Here is a 21,316-nt window from a genome sequence, read left to right on the forward strand (position 1 = left end):
ATGCACACACTCACGCACTCACTCACTCACTCACGCAGTCACTTGCTGCTCATTTCTTACACACTCCCTCACATTCAACTGATTCACTACCTCACTTCTCACTTCTTCTCACACCTACACACACTTCTACCCTTCCTCTTTGTCTCACTCCCTATTTGTCTCACTTCTTACTTGCTATTAATCTATCTATCTATCTATCTCTTTCTCTCTCTCTCTCTATCTATCTATCTATCTATCTATCTATCTATCTATGTATCCTTTATTCTCTCTGTGAGGATTATTTTTTCCCTTTATGTCTGCCAGTCAGTGCCTCCATTTTAAATGTTTGTGTTGTGGTATAGAATTCAGTTTACAGTTTTTCTCAGTCGCTTTGGTGCTTTTCTCACATCACTATTAACATTTGCACAGCAGTTAGTGCATTTCTCAAAACAATTAGTGCAAACTGCAAAACCTAGTGGATAACCTGCAAAAGCAGGTCACTTGCTCAAAATGGATAGTCCATTCCTCAAAAGCAAGTATTTATGTCAATGAAACGGCCAGTGTCATCAATATGAGAAGTCTTGACACCATCGTTTATGAACAAGATAGTCAAATGGCTTTGTCATGTTTTCATTATGGCAGTTTATTCTCTCAGTGTTTTCCCATGCAAAAAAAGGTCAGAACTTGGTGACACTACCTGAACATGCTCAAGACAGCACTATATAGTACTTGTACAGCCATTTGAAAACTACAGTAAAGTTAGAAATTGCTGTAGTTAGGAGAGTAAGTGAGTACAAGACACTGATGTACATTTCACATTTTTACTATATGCTCTTTGCAATTCTACAGCATTGTGATAGAATTTGATAACTAGTTCACCAATTTTGTATGTAATGACTCAAGCAATGAAAGGAAGACTATTAGTTTTATTGGGAACGACTATTCAGCATCCATAAGTATAGTTCATTTTGACGGACATGACAAAGCAACTGATACATTTCCAAAAGCATGTGCAATTTGTTCAGAGGAAGGAGAAATTGCTACTATGATGTGCACAAATGACAAAATGTTGTAGAGGTTGAACTAATAGTTATGAGAATTTTCATTCTGATCTGAGAAAAGCACCAAAGCGACAGAAAAACTGTAAAGGTTTTAGAAGGCTGCTGCTGCCTACATTACATATGTCACATAAAGATATGCCACTCAGTATGTTTTTGAGAATAGCTACATATTTTGTGAAAATTCATCCAATTCCAAATTTATTCCAAAGCCATTGTGTGGCAGATTAGAATGCTGCCAACTCAACTGGCAGTAAAGTATCCCCACACAGACGGGTTCAGTTGGCAAATAAACTGCATGTTCACAAACTGTTTAGAAGAACAACTCTATTGTGTTTTCCTATCTATTGTATCTCCAAACCCAGTTTGCAAATAAGCGGTGACTTTGTCTCTGCGGTGCATGTATGTAGGTGGTGCTGTTCTCCGCCTCTTCCTCTCCGAGTGTTATTTATGGCTTCTCTGCACATACACTGTTCCCTCAACTCAGGTCGCTGGAGCTGTTCTTTGCCACCAACCAGAACAACCGCAGCGGGGGCGACCACAACAACGACAAGTTCTCGGGCCCGCCGCCGCTCTCCATCTCCTCCCGCACCTCCTCGCCGGTGCGCATGCGCAAGCTCTCCCTCAACTCCCCACTGGGCTCCACCTCCTCCTCCTGCACCAGGGTGCTGGACCTCTCCTCCTCCTCCTCCGCCGCTGCTGCCACCTCCTCCTCCTCCTCCACCACCACCACCACCCCCACCGCCGCCTGTCCTTCGGCCACCAGCAGCCCCACCTCGGCCACCTGCCCCAGCCCGGCGACCCCGACCGCCACCTCTCCACCTCCGCCTGCTGTCACACCCCCTGCGGGCGTAACCAAGCCCCCACTGGAGCTGAACCGCGCCCCTGCTCCTCCTGCCCCCTCCACAGCCCCTGCCGCGGGCACAGGTATGGCCCCCTCCCCCACCTCGCCCTCCCCGGAGCAGAGCCCGGCGCCACCGAGGAGAACCCCGAGCTGCCGCGCATCGACGCCTTCTGCGGGAAGCTCCGCCGAAGCATCCGCAGGGGTGAGGAGAGAGGGAGGGGGTGGAGTGAGAGAGAGAGAGATAGAGAGAGGGAGGGAAGAGAGGGGGAGGGGAGTGGAGGGCAGGGATGGAGAAGAGAGAAGAACGTGGGAGGGGAAGAGAGGAGAAGAGAGTTCAACTTGATTTATGTTCCCTTCAGAACAGGCTTCAGATATGTGCTTGGGGTCAGCTGGCTCTCTTGGGGGTGGTGTGGCATGACCGTGTGGAAAAACAGGGTGAGAGAGAGAGGCCTGAGAGAGAGTGTGAGAGAGAGAGACGGAGAGAAAAAGGGACAGGGTAAGAGAGGCATGAGATGGAAGAGAGAGAGAGAGAGAGAGAGAGAGAGAGAGAGAGAGAGAGAGAGAGAGAGAGAGAGAGAAAGAAAGAGAGTCCTCAGATTGAATCTTTTGTCATTATTTCCAGTGCACAGTAGTGATGGTGAAGATCATAGACAGACAACTCACTCAAACACTAATGCCACAGGTCACCAGTGAAACTAATTCAAAGGAAGACATTGCATTCATTACCGTGTTGCTGAATAGCGTCTTTGTAATCACGCCGCTTTTATGCCGACGTGCTCAGACTGTTTTGCAAACGTGCAGGACATTATTCCCCCTTTTTATAAGCACCAGAGTAGCATTCCACCAGCTTTTATGAACCCCAAACAGAAATAACACGCTGTATTGTTCACTTTAACCCTAATGGAAAGCAGAACTCTCGTGAAGCCATCAGCCATCAGCCAGATGAGCTCCATCATGCGCTGAGCTGGAGGCTGTAGTGTAGTCAGCTCTGGTCCAAAGCTTTCTCTGGTGTTATTATCAGGACTGCTCCAAGAGGCAGCATAACATTTTGCCTCGTCGCCAACATGCTTCGTCCAAAATCACGCGCAGTCCAGCGAAGGTTTCAACATCATATTGTGTTGTAACCATCTCAGTGAAGTGAAGTGAAACCAAGCATGGCGAATGATAATGGCAATGCATATCATTGTGTTACATGCTTTTGTGAAATATATACTACTACTACTACTACTACTACTACTACTACTACTACTATTACTATTACTATTACTATTATGACTACTACTACTACTACTACTTCAACTGATAATAATAATGATAATAATAATAATAATCATCATAACAATAGCCACAACAAAAAATGCAACAATATCAATATAACAGCAACAACCCTGTGCTGCTTGGTTTGGTTTGGGTTAGCTGGAGGGCCTGTGAGGTGAGGCCTGCTGTGGACTCCCCTGCTGATGTACACAGTGCAGTGTAGTGCGGTGCTCCACCACACCTGGCATCCTACAGGGCAGCGGACTCAGGGCCAAGCCCCCGAGCCCCTGAGGGGTTTCGCTCTGTGGTCAGCATAGCGTCCAGCGGCCTGACAGCAGTATCCCTGTACAACTCACACAGCCTCTACTAAAGGCTACAAAGTCTCTTACAGAGCATTCTGTCGAGACACTTACAAAAGTTTTGGCCTGTACACTAGCGTCTACCATTAAGCTCAGGGTAGACTGTAATGTGAAAGTGAGTCTGTGAAATCCTTGTTTGTTTATACGAGTAATCGTGGAAGATCAGCATCTGCATGCGCCAAGGTTATGCTTGAGCCTTTGATTGCTTGCAGTGAGTTCAGTAAATTAGCTTGTTTAGGTGTGTTTTTATTTGTTGTCATTCCTGGTTGAGTACAGAATATCCCCCCTTTTCTCGTTACTCAGATACTTAATCACGTTAGGTAAACCTGTCTGTATGCCAGTCCAAACCAAATGTTGTCTGCTCTCTCCTAGAGAAAGTGTTCTCTATAGCTCATGGTTCCCAGAATAAGAAGTAGATTTTTTTTCAGCTTCATGTGGTACCTAATGAGAATGATCAAAACCAAATCCTGGCAGGAACCCGAAATGTTTTTTTCTTTCAAAAGTTTTTATTTGTTGCTGTTCTTTAATGGTTGAATTAAATAGACTTGGGAATAGGCAAGGGTCACACATTGTTTTGTTTGGGTGACCCAAACTGATCAAGCCATGCTCTCCTATGAAAACAAAAAGGCCAGAAATATTTCTGGCCTTTTTGTTTTCATAGGAGAGCATGGCTTGGCATATATATATATTGAGTATAAGAATATATACTCTTTTGATCCTGTGAGGGTAATTTGGCCTCTGCATTTATCCCAATCCTAGAATTAGTGAAACACACTCAGCACACAGTTAACACACAGTGAGGGGAAGCACACACTAATCCCGAAGCAGTGAGCTGCCTGCTACAGCGGCACTCGGGGAGCAGTGAGGGGTTAGGTGCTTTGCTCAAGGGCACTTCAGCCGTTCCTACTGATCGGGGTTCGAACCGGCAACCCTCCGGTTACAAGTCCGAACCCTTAACCAGTATATATATATATATTGGGGTTGTAATTTCAAGGGGCCACATATATATCTATGTTTAGGGGGCATAGGCAGTCAGCATAACCTGTTGACTGCTGTAACTTTCAGCTGTTCTGGAATCAGTGTCACTGGACAAGTTCATTCCGGAGAGCCCTCAGGGCAGTGAGTCTGGCGAGATTTCACCATGTCGGTCCCCCTCCACACCACGCCACCTGCGCTACAGAGGATCTGCAGGTGTGTTTGGATTGGCTGTTTGTTATTGTGTATGTATGTGTACATGTGTGCATGTGTGCGCATGCATGAATATGGACACAGTGTGTGTCTGTGTGTCTCCTTCTGTGTATGCTGGTCAGTCACCCCAGAGGTCGATGTGTCTCCTCAGTGAAAACACTGACAGCTGTGTGACAGCCACCCAAGTCAGACCCCCAGCCCAGAAACCAGTCAGCTGTAACTGAGACAGGCTAATCATGGACACCGCCTCGGGCTCTCACCACTCTGCATGGGCTTTTTTTTCCCTTCTGGGCACATCTGTGCTTTCACTTCTTTATATCGCTTTTTTGAAAGAAAAAATATATCTATCCACCAAATGTCTAGATGGTGGAATGTTTTTTATTTGACTGCAACGAAAAACAAAACATTCCAATGTGACAGGCCTGCCTCTCAACCAACCTCACAGCAGACTGTCATCTCCCTCTATGACATACTACCAGTGCGGGGCAAGCCTGGTTTCTGTGGCACCGACACAGATAGAGGCATCCAGTGCCCTGGACACTTAGTCATTCCAATGCTGGACTCAGAAAGGCCCCGTTTCGGCAATAAATGGCAGCACTGTGTGTCAATGTGGTCCCGTCCAACTTTCCTTGGGCCAGAGTCAGTTAAATAATGTGTTTGGATGACATTAAAGGGAATCTATATATAGGAAAGTTGAAACAAGGTTAAATAATATTTGTCTTCTGTCCCAACCAGCACACGCTGGTAATTGGTTCAGATCAGCTCTATCCACAGACACCGCGGAACAGACGCAGTTCCATTCGGCCTGTTTGCTCCACAGCGGGGGCACAGAATCTCCATTTTGCCCAGTGTACACCGTCTGGCAGCGTCCACAGGGTCAGATGGACTCTTTACCGTTAATACTGACCAGAGGTCTTTAATTGTATTCTAAACATTCTGCCGTTCCAAAGGTTTAGGTGGAATAAGGTCAGGCCTGTCATGCCCAAGGTTTCCCATGCTGTTTCTGAGTCATGGAGGGTTATTTTCCCCTTTGCATCGCCCTCCATATGTCTGTGTGTTCATGAGATGATGCTTCAGGAGTGATTTACAATCCCAGCTTTAGGGCAAACTCCTGGTCAGACCAGTCCAGCAGCCTGTTGCGCATAATGTACTTTTAAACACCGTGGTTTGAATACGCCTTATCTCTGCCTTGTTGTTTTTACAGGTCAGGTGACAGAGAACAACCGCTGCTCGGTGTCGCCTGCCTCGGCTTTCGCCATCGCCACGGCAGCCGCTGGCCACAGCAGTCCACCAGGTGCAGACCGCAGTAGGTCTCAGAACTAGTCTATCTGTGTCTGTGACTTGTTAAGTGTTTTGCATCTTTCTTTTGCATCATCCTTTTTTTTCACTCCCTCATGAACTCTCTGGCTGCCTCTGTGTCTATCTGCGATGTTACTCTCGATCTCCCAAATGACCAGTCACTCTGTCCCTTTCTCTTGTATAGTTTTCAACAATTCAGAGAGGACATGCGACAAAGAGTTCATCATAAGGAGAGCAGCCACCAACCGGGTTCTGAATGTCCTTCGTCACTGGGTCTCCAAGCACTCACAGGTACAGTTGTGTACAAAAGCCCCTGGTGTTAGATTCTCTCTCCTCTTTATAAGTTGAGCTGTTGTAGATCAGTTTCACTCCTCATTCGGTCTTTACTAGAACAGAGTATGGAAGCATAAATGACTTCTCATTCCAGTACCCAACTGGGGGATCAAATTAGGTTTTGTGTTAAACTGCAAAGCATTCGCTCATCTTAGTGGAACTCCTGGTGCCCTCTGTCTAATGTCTACTGTCACCTCATTTCAGAGTAATGCTTTATGATGTGAGCCTACTTTCCTTTTAATTAGATGCAGATCCCTCTCTGATTGGGGTTCAGGCTCGGGACTCTGTAAAGTGTCTTGAGACTACTTCAATTGTTTTGTCACTATATAAATAATATTTAATTGAATTGGTAGCATAGATTATGAGTGTTAGACTGTTACAGTATTATTTCCAGAGATGGACAAAGTACACAATTAATTTACTTAAGTGAAAGTATGTCAAATATTACTCCAATACAAGTGAAAGTTGCTAAGTCAGATTTTTACTTAAGTTGAAGTACAGAAGTACTTGCTTTTAAAAATACTTCTATTCAGAAATACAAGTATTTGTCTTTTTAATGTATTGAAATGTAATGTTTATTTGGTCATTAGGGTGTACATCCTTTGGTTAGTCATAGGTCTTGAAGAGACCTTTAGTTCCTTACATCCAACAAAAACATTTGACCTATTTTCATAACTTTTCAAATGGATGCAATAATATAATTTAAATCATTATTCATTCTCTGTTCACAAATCTAAAACATTTTTACTGCCGAATACAAAACCAGATAACTCAATTATGAAGAGATTATTTATCGTTTAATAATGTAGGCTAAAGATCTAGCTATGTTGTCAATGTCAGGTGATTGTCTAATTTCATTCCAATTTCGCAATGATCATGGAGGATAGCCTGCTTAACACCAGACCACTTCTCAAATCTCAATTGCTAATAGGTTCGTCTGGGTTCTCCCAGGCTACATGGAGGATGTTCTGATGAAGAATTTGTTTTACCATCATTATCACAGCCAATTCAGCCATGTTCAAATTGAACTATTGAAAAAATGTACTTCAAGATGGTTTATTGCATTATTGCATTTAAAGAATCAAAATATGGTTAAAAGTAACGAGTACTTCATGCTCATATTTCAAATGGAGTCAAAAGTACAAGATTTTTTTTCAAATGTAGTAGAGTAAAAGTCACAAGTTTCCAAAAATATTAATACTCAAGTAAAGTACAGATACTCAAAAATCATACTTAAGTACAGTAATCAAGGAAATGTACTTAGTTACTGTCCACCTCTGATTATTTCTCACTCAATGTAAACTGCTTTGGATAAAACTGTCTGCAAAAAACAGCAGCTGTAGGAAAACAGCAGTTTGCTGGAAGCGGGATTCTGACCTTGAGCCTAGTTGATTTACTGTAATCAGTAAAGGCTGTTATCCTAGCCAGCAGGTGGTTCCTATTGGCTGCATCACCCCCTCACCTTTCGTTTCTTTCTCTCGAACAGTTGTTATTGTGGCAGTCGGTTATGCGCTGCCTGGCTGAGAACTCCCTTTATGGGTCCAAGCGTAGCCTCAAGGTTCTGCCCGTTTTACAAGTCTACAGAACCAGAGCACACTTCCACATTTTCCATGTCCTTACCTCACATTTGGAGGTCATAAATAGAGTGTTGCCAATTAACAACACAAACACAGTAACTAGTTTCAGCCATGGCCCATGAACTTTTAGAGTCAGTAGCTCTTGACGGCATTGACTGTAATGGCAGCAAATCCAAATGCTTTGATTTGAAGTGGCCAAGGGAAATTAAAGATGACTGCATTGACAACAACCATATGAAATTTGCTTGTGATACCGGAAATGCGTTTGTTGTTAGGCGCGTCTTGACACCTCAGCTGACGGCAATGTCAGCACAGTAATTGTCATACACATTGGAATAATTAGTTCAGGTTCTAGATAGCACAATGCACACGCCATAGTCTACCCAACATAATTACACATCCGGTTCACTCTAAGTCACTTTGTATCTCTGTGTCAAATGTCAAGCACCAGAATAATTTAGAGCCAATCAAACTCAGTGAGTGAGCAGAGTAGAATGTATTTAGGCGGACTTACCTCTTTTTAAAAAAAGATCCTCTTAAATAAATGTAATTTTGTCATCAAAAGAGGTCATTTAGACACAACACTGAGTTAGATAGATTACATAAAATGAGAGAGGGTGTGACTGTTCACCACAGCAAGCTGCCCTGCTTCCCTGCCGTCAACCTGTCCTAATATGTTTGACACCGGAGCCCACACACACCTCAGTGAAATGGCACCGAATGTCTCTATTAGATGTTTTACTACACAGACACCAATATGTAACTTGCCTAATACCAGACCTTCCTTTGAACACTAATTATGAATTCAGTAACATTAGTTATTTACGCTTTAGACCATTTTATTGTAAAAACAAAGTACCGGTTCAGGCACCGTTTTGGCACCGGCACCGTTTTAAAAGTATTGATTTAGCACCGGTATCGGATAAAACCCAAACGATACCCAACCCTAACAGTAACATTAGTAGGCTAAATCAGCTGCACCGTACCTGTGTTACCTTTCGAGGGTTTTTAGCAGTGCTGGGGGTAGTTGAGGCGGCTGCGAAACCCTGAACTGTGTATCCGCCTCATTGATTTGTGCTCTCATAAGAGAGTTGCCATCTCATAAACCTGTCAGTGCACGCAGCCGCGTACCTTTGTTTAATGCTTTCCTTCGCTTCACTGCTCCCGCTTCAGCCAAACGTCCACTATGAGCAATTAGCCTTCCTAAGCACACACACGCATAGACAGTAATCAGCGATGAGTGCACATATAGTCACAGACACACGTAAAGATATAAAAATTTGTAAATGCACACTCACAAATACACCTACACCACAACAACATGAACAGCCATGTTTATTTAGACACATACATACCATACACACACACACTGTTTGATACAGTTTGATGACTGTCTGATACACTGCTTTTTGAAGCAATCCATATATTCTCTTTCCTCCAATTTATACCACACTAAGGAGCACTTAGGATTTTTGACAGATAAAAACTTGCTAACATGTCTGTTTTTTAGCAATATAATGGAGTAGGCAGTGTCGTGGTGTCTGCATTTTCACCCCAGACCACAAACTGTAGTATATGATGGTGTTTATCTACCATTCAGATGACAAAATACCATTAGAATGGATTTGAAAATTATATCAAAACAAATCTCTTATAATAGCATACCACATAAAGTAGCATATGGCTGCATAGTGTTGCTGTAAAGTTTTTTAGACCGTTTTTTGAAGCACTAAGAGGCTAATTGCATTGATCTGCTCAGTGTTTTGTCAGATGAGATGGAGGCTCTCAAACACGCACCGAAAGAGCTTGTTAAAGCTGACCTTTCCGACGTTACAGGTGAGCTATGAGGGGGAGGATGAGGTTGATAGAAATGTTTTAAAAGGTTGGCGGAGCGGAGACAAAAGGCCTGGCGGTTCAGCCCGTGGATGGGGTGAAGCGGAGAGGGGTGGGCTCCCGTTAGTTTGATCTGAGGGGCTGAATGCACCGGCGCGCTCCGATTCAAATTCTCCGCTGAGTGCTGCCGCGAGTCAGCGGCCACACATTGGCACTGCTCCCTCTGTCATCCCAGGAATGAGTAAGAGGGTGAAGTGAAGGATACTTAAACTGCTACCAAACTTTACTGATGTATACAGTGCATGTGTGTGTGTGTGTGTGTGTGTGTGTGTGTGTGTGTGTGTGTGTGTGTGTGTGTGTGTGTGTGTGTGTGTGTGTGTGTGTGTGTGTGTGTGTGTGTGTGTGTGTGTGTGTGTGTTGTATAAACATCAGCATATATAGACTACGCCTCTCCTAGCACACAGAACTGTGTTTCTCCATGATGTGCTGTATGGCTTTTATGAGTGCCCGAAATGGAAACACAGTCTTGCGTCACTTTTTCAGAGAAGTTCACTCCTTTGATTAGGTGTTTGTATGTGTTGAACTCTGGTTCTCTTGTGTGTCGTTTTAGGTAAAAGTATCTGCCAAGTGAGTAAAAGTAAAAAAAAAAACTAATTTGTATGAACATCTGCCAAACTGAATAAAATATAAAAAATAATCATAATCCATACGTTGTCTCAGCAGGGAAAATAGCCATGGAAACAGAGAAACATAGTTTTTCCCCATTCAGAAAGGTCCGTAACAGATCCTTGTGTGTGGATAATTGCATGACCTCAGTTCAGATTCTACAGCACTGCTGCTATGGTCTTCTGAAGCGGCTGGAGTGTGTGAGTGTTTTGGGGGGTGGGGTGGTAAACAGTATCACGGTATGAGGAGCAGACTTCATTGGATAATTAATTACCATCAGAGAGATGCTACGCCAGCTCATCTCTCTCTCTCTCTCTCTCTCTCTCTCTCTCTCTCTCTCTTTTCTATCTTTCCAACATGAGGTCCATGCATCTACACTGTGCGCCCTGACATCCCATACTTTAGCAAACATGACTTCGGCTCACTTCATTTACTTTATTTATGACAGCTCCTTATCATGAGCAGCGTTATGCAGCAGGCTAAAGTGACAGGGCCCACACAGTTGATCATTGTCCTGGGCAGGGCCCACACAGTTGATTATGGTACTGAGCAGGGCTGGCTCCAGGATGCCTGATGGCACCAATCTTCATTAGAGACCAAATGTGAGGCGATAATCGGCCTGCTCTCAAAATGAAAAGTGGAAAAATTGCCTGAGTCCATGATGACAATGCGTACATCTGCTACAATCTTGTGTGACGCACTTGAACTGGTCTAGACTTCACTAGAGTGAAATTATACGAGCATCTGGCACCATACCAGACCTGAATCTTACAAATGTTGCTGTGAAGCACCTCACATTTTGAATGGGGGTGGTGAAGTTTAGATGTTGCTCTCTTTGTGTCCTCCTGTTATTCTTCCCCTGCCTCCAGCCTCAGGCGTTTTCGCCGGCTGGGCCATTTGAATGCCACATATTTAAAAACACAGCATGCAAATGCACTGTCTTTGAAGCCGTCACTTCAGCTCGGAGGCTTTTAGCCCCGTCCGCCGGATGTGAGTGGGTAATTACAGGTACATTTCAGTCGCCCAGAAATATGAATAATTCCAGTCATCTCTCGGGTCTCCTTGCACTCCAAATGGAATGGGTGTAAAAACACCCAGCCTTCTAAAACCCTCTGATGGAGCCATTCATTTATAAACGCATGCAGGCAAGGGAAAGTGACAAATTAAGACCTTTTTTAAATATCCCTCTTGGCTGTTAGCTCTAAGACCTTTCTTTTTTTTATTAAAAATAATTACTGTGTGCTGCTTGTGTCAATATAGATAGCAAAAAAAGTATTTTTTAATAAAAATCTGGAAGGGCAGGGGATAATGGAGGCTGAGCTCAGCTTGAAAAGATGGCTTTGGCATACGGGACTTCATCAAAGACGCTGGGTAAAGCATGACCAGCTAGCTGAGAGGTGGAGGCAAGGATAAGATCCCTTTTAAAGGCCGTTAAAGAAATGGATGGCCCCCCTCTCGCTCTGCGCCATCCTTGATTAACCATCCAGCGACTCCATAGAGGCGTTGCCGAGGAACATTTTGTGATGAGAGCAGCAAGTTGACACTCTTTGTTTCAATGTGCGGGGTGAGACAAGCTTATTTCCCATGACTTTGATGTCCCGAGCCCCCTAACTGTGATGGATGTCCAGAGATGAGGACACCTTGTGTGGGAGCGATGAATGCTTCAACAGTGCTGAGCTGTGACACCTCGGGGTGGCGGAGTGTTCCTCCAGCAGGTAATTTGGAGGAAGGGGACACGTCCATCCATACTGCTTGCTTGTCTTATCACAAGTCTCGTGTCTTTCATGCCCACCCCCCATCCCCCCTTTTCAGGACTTTGAGATGAACAGCGAGCTGAAGGGCGGTGTCATCTGCCTGCTAGAAGAGGTGCTCAAGGACCCTGACCTCCTTCCTCAGGAGAGGAAAGCCACCGCAAACATACTAAGGTAGGCCACACTCCACTCGACGCCACATGAACCTGACCTCTCTGTTTGCCTTTGCGCTCTGGAGAACATTCACATATGAAACCCCTCAACCAATGAACCTCTCCACCACCCCCCCCCCCAAAGCTTGTAAGCTCACTAAACGTCACCTCTTTGGTGGCTAATCAGACCACACTGCACACAGTGATAAGAGCACAATGGGGTGTAAATCGGCATATTCAAATAGACCTTTCAGTTGAGCCTGTGTGATGCTCCTCTTGCTGGCACAGTCCCAGCTTTGCCACAGCGCTCCATAGCTCACAGGCAGCAAGAGAGGAAGCGTATTGTATTAGGAAGCAGCTCGCGTTGGTATGACAACGCTGTGCCTCTCTCTTTCTCTCCCTCTCTCTCCATTTCTCTGTCTATCTCTCTCTTTCTGTCTCTCTCTCTCTCTTCCTCTCTCTCTCTCTGTCCCACAGTGGTCTTTCTCAAGACGATCAGGATGACGCGCAGCTGAAGATCGAGGACATTTTGCAAATGGTGAGCATACGGAGCCGAACACTCTTCCTCTGCGTGCCTCTCCAGTGCCTGTGTTAAATTAGACATTTCCCTGAAATACCCGTTAATCACTTCATGGTATTTATCATCGCCAAGGCTACCCTTTGGCTCGCTGCAATCAGCCCTCCCTCCCCCGCAGATGCTCATGTTTTTTTCTTTCATTCTAGAATCTTCTTCTCACTCTGTTTTTTACTCCACTCACTCCGGCAGCCTATAGCTAGGTGAGAATGTGTAGCTGTCAGGGGAAGGTTTTCTCAGAGACACTGTTTGACAAGGATTGGCAGTTTCCCTTTAGCAAAAATGACAGTAGGTAGAGAAAGTGACAGTGCCCCCTGGGAATTTTTAACTAAGAAAGGAGTAAAAAGTTGAGAAACTGTGGAGGCCCCTGCCAAACATGTTATTTCTCTCATTCCATATTCCCTAAATGAACAGATGGCAAAATCATCAATTGGACATATATTTTTAAGTAGATAATGCTCAGCATTGTGTCACTGTAACTCTAAAATATGGATGTATCTTTTGACATTTGACTTACTATTGTTTGGAGTCAAGGTCGTTTAAAAGTCCATAGGAATTAAAGGGCTCCTAATTAGGGACATTACAGCATCAGAAATCCACAGGAAACCTGTCGGCTGGCTTTGAATTACAGGTTCAAACAGGAGATGGATAGTATTGAGTGGGGGGTGGGTGTGGACATAGAGGAAGGGTGGACGGGTAATTATGCTGTGTGATGAAGACAGGCCCCACCTCTTACCATGAACAGCTGCAGTGGCAACGAGGGCATCAAGAAGCAGCGGACGTAGCTGTGGCCATAGACATGACTGAGGACCGAGGCTTTTTCTCCTTGTCACCGTGATCTTGTTATTACAGAAACAGATACACCACCCCCACCCATCACCAGCCATAGCAAATCCATTGGGGATATTAACCCAGTGTGCAATTCCATAGATGGTCTGAAGGATAGTTATATTTTGCTGTGCCAGATTGCGCTTCACGATATCCATACTCTACCACTCATCTAAATCCCCAGTTTATTGATGGATACCTCCACCTCCTAAAAGCAGTTACAATCATGCACACACACACACACACACACACACACACTCCCACAGGCGTCCCATGTAATGTAAAATGTAAAACATCTCCAGCATCTAAATGGTCAGTCCATATTCTCTCTTTCACCATGTTCATGTATGTGCCCACAGTCTCTCCCAATAAATAAGACCCTCTGCTCCGTTTGACCCTGTTAGGAAGTCAAACTGTAGTAAAGGACTAATTGTGGTCCCAGTGTGCCTTGCCTGTGTCTCTAAACATCTGCTTGACATTCATGCTATGCACCACCCCAATGAGTTGTTTTACATTGCAAATCCTCACCTTCAGTGCTAATCGGCAATGGTATGTTTTGAGCACTCGTCCATCCGAGAGGTCCTGACTACCAATTAGCTCAGTGTAATTACTTTTTTCATTATGTGAGGATTGTTTGTTTGGGATGTGACAAATTGTTTTGTGTGCTGTGGCCAAAATCTGCCATAACAGTGTCACGCTTTGCCACTGCCCTCTGTAATTCATTTCTGACAGTGATGTTAATTTAACGCTTCAAGTTTTGTCTCAGCATGTTTCGTGTGTGTATGCATGTGTGAATGCATGTGTGTGTGTTGGAGTGTCTCCTGCTGAGTCTGTCCTCTCTCTCTTTCTCTCTCTCACTCTCTCTCTCAGGCGGAGTGCCATCGGACAGAATGCTTTGAGTCCTTGTCAGCCATGGAGCTGGCCGAACAGGTTACTCTGCTGGACCACATCGTCTTCAGGAGCATCCCTTACGAGTATGTAGCCCCCAGCCGCCACACCTCCACATCCAGAGCAGATATATCAATCAGGGGCATATTTAACCTTCTGCTCTCCACCACCAACACTTCCCTGAGCTCTATAATAGACATGAGATCCATGCAACGTAATGTCATATTTAATGAATGCCTTGTCCTAACTGAAAAGCTGCCATGTTTCTCAGGCAGTGCGTGATGTGTCGGCCATCACCCTTTTTGCCAATTAGATCCACTCTTTTTAAACACAGTGCCGCCGGCGATTGGCTAGTGATTCTGAAGCTGGTGAGCAGCCCATGGGGAGAGGGACACCTCATGCTCCCACACTGTCACGCTCACTTATTCCTGTGTCTCTCGTCTCAGGGAGTTCCTCGGCCAGGGCTGGATGAAGACAGACAAGATCGAACGCACCCCCTACATCATGAAGACAAGCCAGCATTTTAACGACGTACGTGCACAGTGGAATTGGCTGAAACTCCTCAGCAGTGCGCTTCCTTGCCAGTCAGACCGCCTCATTAACCTCACACACGCAACCACTGAACCTGAACCTCAGCTCCTTCATTTTTGAGTCTTGACCTTTCTTTTGACTCTTTCTCTCTCCATGCTTCCCCATTTTTTATTTCTTTCGCTTTGTCTCTCATTTTCTCTCTCTCTCTCTCTTTTTCTTTCTGCCCCCCTCTCCCACCGCTCTTTCTCTCTCTCTCTCTCTCTCTCTCTCTCTTTTCACTTTACATTCTCCTCTCTCCTTTTTCTCTCCCTCTCCCTCTCCCACGTCTCTCTCTCTCTCTCTCTCTCTCTCTCTCTCTCTCTCTCTCTCTCTCTCTCTCTCTCTCTCTCTCTCTGTTCTGGATTGATGTTGCAGATGAGCAACCTGGTGGCCTCTCAGATCATGACCCACACGGATGTGGGCTCCAGGGCCAACTCCATAGAGAAGTGGGTGGCCGTGGCCGACATCTGCCGCTGCCTCAACAACTACAATGGCGTGCTGGAGATCACCTCCGCGCTGAACCGCAGCGCCATCTACAGGCTCAAGAAGACCTGGGCCAAAGTCAGCAAACAGGTCAGCGCTGTGGACTTTCACTCTTTCTTCGTTTAGCTATTTAGGGACTTCTGTCAGTTGCATTTAACATCATTTGTGCTTTGCATTGTCATTTTTTTCCAAGTTGTGGAATCACGTGACATAAATATTGTTTGCATATTTCTTCGTCTGTGTCTGTGGACAGGCTAAAGCATTGATGGACAAACTCCAAAAGACAGTTTCCTCAGAGGGGAGATTCAAGAACCTAAGGGAGACTTTAAAAAAGTAAGACGGAAAAGTATTTCCTAGTTAAATACATTTTTCAGATCATGCACTTATTGATCTGTTTTAAAAATGGACAATACAGTTTGTGTTTAGAAGAATCCCTCTCTGATGCTTATGGTTGTCCTCCCTGCAGCTGTAACCCACCTTGTGTGCCCTACCTGGGAATGTACCTAACAGACCTGGCCTTTATTGAGGAAGGAACTCCAAACTTTACTGAGGAGGGACTGGTCAATTTCTCAAAGATGAGAATGGTAAGTCCATCACTGATCCCAAGGAGTGGGTTTTCATTCAACTCATATGCACGTTCATGACAATTTGGCTCAATAATATGTGTATTTGCGTATGTCCATCGAATGTGTTATGTGAGTTAAAAGTGGCAATTCTCCTAATCTAGGGAAGAGTTCTGATCAGCTGTGGGATTAAAACGTAAGGTCGTCAGGGCAACATGTACAGAAACACGCAGGTAGAAATAAATGCGAATATATGCGAATAAATGGTTTCCATAAATTTCGCATTGTAGTTTATCCGAACTGAGAGTTACATGTAATCCACCTTCCTCTAGCAAATCAAATTCAAATCTTTCGCATTAGAAGATTGAATGCACATTTCAAGTGTTTCCTGGTTTGTTGTCATTGCCCTATGCAGAGATGAAAGCAGGGATAGGTTATATTTAAACCTCATCTTAAACTACTGTTTACTTATTTTCTTTATTCTTTACTGCTGACTTATTTTCTTTATTCTTTTTTCATTTTCATTGTGTAACTGTTAACCCCCTCTCCTGTAGATATCCCATATTATCCGTGAGATTCGCCAGTTCCAGCAGACGCCATATAGGATAGATCACCAACCAAAGGTAAATTCCAGAGCCCTTATTTCCTTCATCCACTTTTAGAATGTATTCATTATATATTATAATCTCTGTAGTTTACATTGTGACACTGCAGTGTGCATACTGTACATAGAGGATATGGTATGGGTATTTTTGGGATAGGATTAATGCCAACATTGTGGATGTACCTTTCACACCAACGCCCACGTCTCAGTCACTCTCTGACAGCGAATCACATTTTTATAGTTACATCATATATGCTGAAGCTTCATGCAAATGCCAGTGACATTCATACATTCAGTCATTGATTAATTCATTAATCTGTTCATTCATTCGTTAGTTAGTTTGTTCATTCATTTATTCATTTGTCCTTTCGTTCATTCATTCATTCATTCGTTCAGTCATTAATTTGTCCGTTCGTTCCTTTCCGAGCCTTCATAGCACAGTAATATGGTTTCACTGTGCATTCTTAGGTCACTCAGTACCTTCTGGATAAAACCCTTATCATGGATGAAGATACTTTGTATGACCTGTCCCTTAAGATCGAACCCCGGCTCCCTGCTTGAGCCCCGGCTACTTGTGTGGAGCTGCTCCTGCCAGGAGGGGCTAGGAGGAGGCCTGCTGGTCTCTCAGAGGGTGGAGAATACTGGAACAAGATGGAGGACTGACAACTGGACTGGGTGGAGTTAGGAAAAGTAGAGAAAGAGAGAGAGTGACAGAAGATTGTCGAGGTGAAGGATAGTGATGAGGGATGATTGTATGAGGGACGTCTTTAAGTGCAAACGTTTGCTGAGCATTCCAGTGTAAATGGCCATTAGGAAGGAAAGGATGTGAGACTCTCGTGATAAAGGGAGTCTTATCGGAGGAAAGAAAATGCATTTCAGACATCATTACCATGAAGTTTTGTCTGATAAGAAAGAAAAAGAATGAGAAAAAAATAAAAGAAAGAAGAATGAAATGTAGCATGTACAGAAATAACCCCAAATGGTCCTTTCGGTTTGTACGCCAACTCTTGTATGTCTATCTGTTGTGCCATTTCCAGCGGTAGCAGTAGTTCCCAGATCTCTGCTTTTAATGGGTTGTTGAAGTTGACCAGTGAATCTGACTTTGCATGAGCTAAACCGTGTGGATGTAAGTAACCCTTTTCCATTGAAATCTATCACCTTTAGTCCCAGGCAAGGATTGCAGTATGTAGGTGATGACACATCTACAAACATCTGAATGAGATTTTTTTTTTTAAGTTCAATTAATTTTGCCAGGTGAAGCTTAATGCAGTGTGATTAATGCATTAAACAAACTCTTATGAGGTGCCTTGTCTTCAAACCTAATCAAATTATGCCTATTACTCATTCAGCACTGTTAACAAGTCTGAATGAGAATGAAAAAAGCTGCCAAAGCCACCTTAACATGTCTATTTTGGTATTATCTAAAGTAACTAGCATCAATTGTTCCCTCCACAAACAAGTAAACAAAATCCAACATCAGTACTCTATGGACCCTTTCAAGAATAAAAACAAAAACAATGCTTGAACGTTCTATTTGGGCCCCAATCTACTTCCTCTGCATTAAGATAACATATGGAATTTTAAAAAGGAAGTCTTGTGGGGCCAACTATGATGCTGATAATGGAACTCTCTTGAAAGGGTCCATTACCACAGCTATGGATCTGTGTGGATTCTGAATAGCTGTAGTCATGGCAATGCATGTGAATGTAACAGCAGTGCGGTGTGTGTAGAGTAAGGGGCTAATGACATGGCCTTTCCTCTGGTATTGATCGCGGGTCATTCCTATCTGTTCCTATTGGGAGCAGACAGGTCACTCTTTGAGAGGCGGTGCCTTTTTTTCATGTGTCTGAAAAAGAAAAAAAGCCACAGGGAAACACTGATGAAAGTTGCATGGGGCTCGCTAGAGGCTTCAAATGGCTTTTTCATCCAAAGGTGCCACGAAGCCCCCAGTCCTCAGTTCATGCGTGAGCAGGATCTATCACAAAGGGACCCAAGATCAGCTAGATTCAATCCAAACAGCAAGCAGCATGCTAATCAAGTACAAGTGTAGCAGGTATTTTTTTTATTTTGGTGGTGAAGAGTATTCTGGTCACAGATTCCCGTTTACCTTCAAGGGGAATGAACCATTTAAAGTACTGCATATCATTACTCCAAAGTCTCCCTCTAGTGGCTAGAGCAGGCCAGCACACTAATGAGGATTGAGCACCAAGAGGTGAACGCTGGCACTCTTGTCTTTTCCACTTCAGAGATGAATAACAGAATAATGCATACTGACATTAATGTGTTAGGTGGTCACTGAGTCTTCGAGAATAATTTATCAGTCAGTTGCATGAAACGTTAAAGACATATTTGCATGAAGGTTTTTTTTTTTTTGCAAGAACAATGTTATGCATTTCTCTGTCACTGCTGTGTATTTAACTTGATCTCTCTAAAATCCTTTAACCCTTAAAGGAGTACCATCACACCGGTGTGACAGGAATGTTGAGAAATGAACGTTCTAAAGAATATCTGGGTTCATTGAATTCAACATAGAATTTTAGAACCTTCAATTGTTGCGGAACTTAGAACGTTCAAAAACCTACACCTTTAGAAAAAGAAGCAAAACAAGCAGACGCTGCCTCAGTCCCCCAAGCAGTGTGTTATTTGCTGTCATGTTCAAGGTCTGGGCTGATGAGGAAGGGTTGGCATGGGATATTGTAAAATACCACTGTATGCATCACGGAGAATGAGTTAATCAAATATCCACGGCCCATCTCCTTGTTTATGGCTGGGCGTCATGAAGCAGAACCAAGACTGATCTGTCCAATGGTAAACTGTGCCAGAATGTGGCGGCAGCAGGAAGGTCGCACTTTTTCCACAATGTAGCGTCGCCTGTCTTATGAGATAAGTGTGGTGTATTTATTTGATAAAATATTTATTTGACCCTGTTTTGTATATAGTGCATCCAACATGAGTTTATGAAATTGTGTCACTTCTGTTGTTATATGATACTTTAATTTTTGCAATCCAGTATAAATGAGCGTTCGACTCTGCAAAGTAGTTAAGAGAAAAAAAAAATGTAGCATATTTTTCATGGATCTATTAGATTTCCTCTTCATTTTTTATCAGTTTTGTGTGATGTATAATGTGGACACTGCGTTATTGCTCATATACGTAGCATGGTTGCATGTCTGATTTCCCCTGATGTTTTGGTCTTCTGTGACACCTCTTCTCTTCTTTTGTATTTTACTGTGTAAAAGTCTTGTCACGTTTCTCTCTTCTCTGTCTTCTATGACACAATGTACAGCTGAAGTACAGCAGTTCCATGCTCATGTAAATTAAAATGAAACAAATCCAAACATGCCTTCCATTCATTTCTCCTCAGCTATTGAAACACATAATATGTTCTATGACAATTAGCAGTGCTAATTGTACTATAAAAAACAAAACAAAGATCAAGTGGGGGCATTTTACAGATATTCCTAACGTGCTAATCCAAGAACCTGTCCACACATAATTATAGATATCCTCCTCGGTTTAAAGTTAATACATAATCAACTAGACAGTGTTATGTTTGTACAGTAGTATAAGTCATCTTTTGAGATGGACATGAGAGTAGTTTGAAATGGTCTCTGCAGTCAGCGCAGCTAATTGAGCCAAGGGGTTTTTGTACTCTGCTGTTATTCCAGGAAAGGGTGCAAATCCCAGCCTGCTAACAGTCTATCATCTTTCACTGCTAGAGTAGCCTGAAGCAGTACATGACAGGACACCACGTGCTTTCTCCACTAGAGTTTCAGCTATTGCCTCAGCAGCCGTCCACATCTGACGGCTCACTAAAACTGCCGTGAAAGAGTGAAATCACTGAAGAGGTCCACCTTCAACAAACGGTTTTACATAAATCAAGCCACATGATGAGCCTTGGATGACATACAACACAGGCAGCTGCCAGTGAATGGACTGTAATCTTCATTATACGATAATGAACGACCTCCTTAATTTCCCTCCCTGTTTAGTATAGAGATCTCACTCTATTTATCACCCTTCCTCCCACTCTTTCTTTCTGCCTCTTCTGTCTCTCCTTCACTCTTGTTAGCCTCTGTCCTTCTTGCTCCTCTTCTCTCCTTTTCCCTCACATCTGTTTCTCTTTCGCTCTCTCTCTCTCTGTTCCTATACTCTCTACCCCCCTCTCTCTCCCCCCACTTTAATCCACTGGAGGAAGCGAGGGAAGAGAGGCGCGGGACCAAGGGCTTTGGCATTAAATCAGATAATGCCACGGATCTCAGGTTTCTGCTGTGCACACACGACTCTCAATACCACTGTCACCTCTTCATGGACAGAGTTAGACAGACATGGGGAGGGGGGGAAACTGTTGCAGTTTATCATAATACTTTATGAATGAGTGACACTACTGGAGGTATCTGAACTACATAAGAACTCTTTATTTTGAGGTCTAAATGTATACATTTATGAAGGTGTAAACTAGACTTCATGTGATTGATACGGTACAACAATTAGTCGTGGACAGTAAACA

At 43.7% G+C, this 21,316-nt stretch overlaps 1 protein-coding gene across 1 annotated transcript in view; it reads left to right on the top strand.

Moving 5' to 3' along the window:
- rasgrf2b (Ras protein-specific guanine nucleotide-releasing factor 2b) overlaps positions 1-20,144 on the top strand; it is a 60,664-nt gene extending 40,520 nt beyond the window's left edge. The window contains 14 exon segments of the mRNA XM_048243081.1: positions 1,525-2,000; positions 2,003-2,083; positions 4,563-4,688; positions 5,890-5,979; positions 6,169-6,275; positions 12,206-12,318; positions 12,774-12,834; positions 14,569-14,672; positions 15,033-15,117; positions 15,532-15,729; positions 15,893-15,972; positions 16,106-16,223; positions 16,757-16,825; positions 17,275-20,144. Coding sequence (XP_048099038.1) covers positions 1,525-2,000; positions 2,003-2,083; positions 4,563-4,688; positions 5,890-5,979; positions 6,169-6,275; positions 12,206-12,318; positions 12,774-12,834; positions 14,569-14,672; positions 15,033-15,117; positions 15,532-15,729; positions 15,893-15,972; positions 16,106-16,223; positions 16,757-16,825; positions 17,275-17,367 — 1,801 coding nt within the window. The 3' untranslated portion in view covers positions 17,368-20,144.
- Positions 20,145-21,316: the final 1,172 nt, after the last annotated feature.

The sequence above is a fragment of the Alosa alosa genome, chromosome 5 (genome assembly GCF_017589495.1).
Source record: "Alosa alosa isolate M-15738 ecotype Scorff River chromosome 5, AALO_Geno_1.1, whole genome shotgun sequence".
In the NCBI taxonomy this organism is placed as follows: domain Eukaryota; kingdom Metazoa; phylum Chordata; class Actinopteri; order Clupeiformes; family Clupeidae; genus Alosa; species Alosa alosa.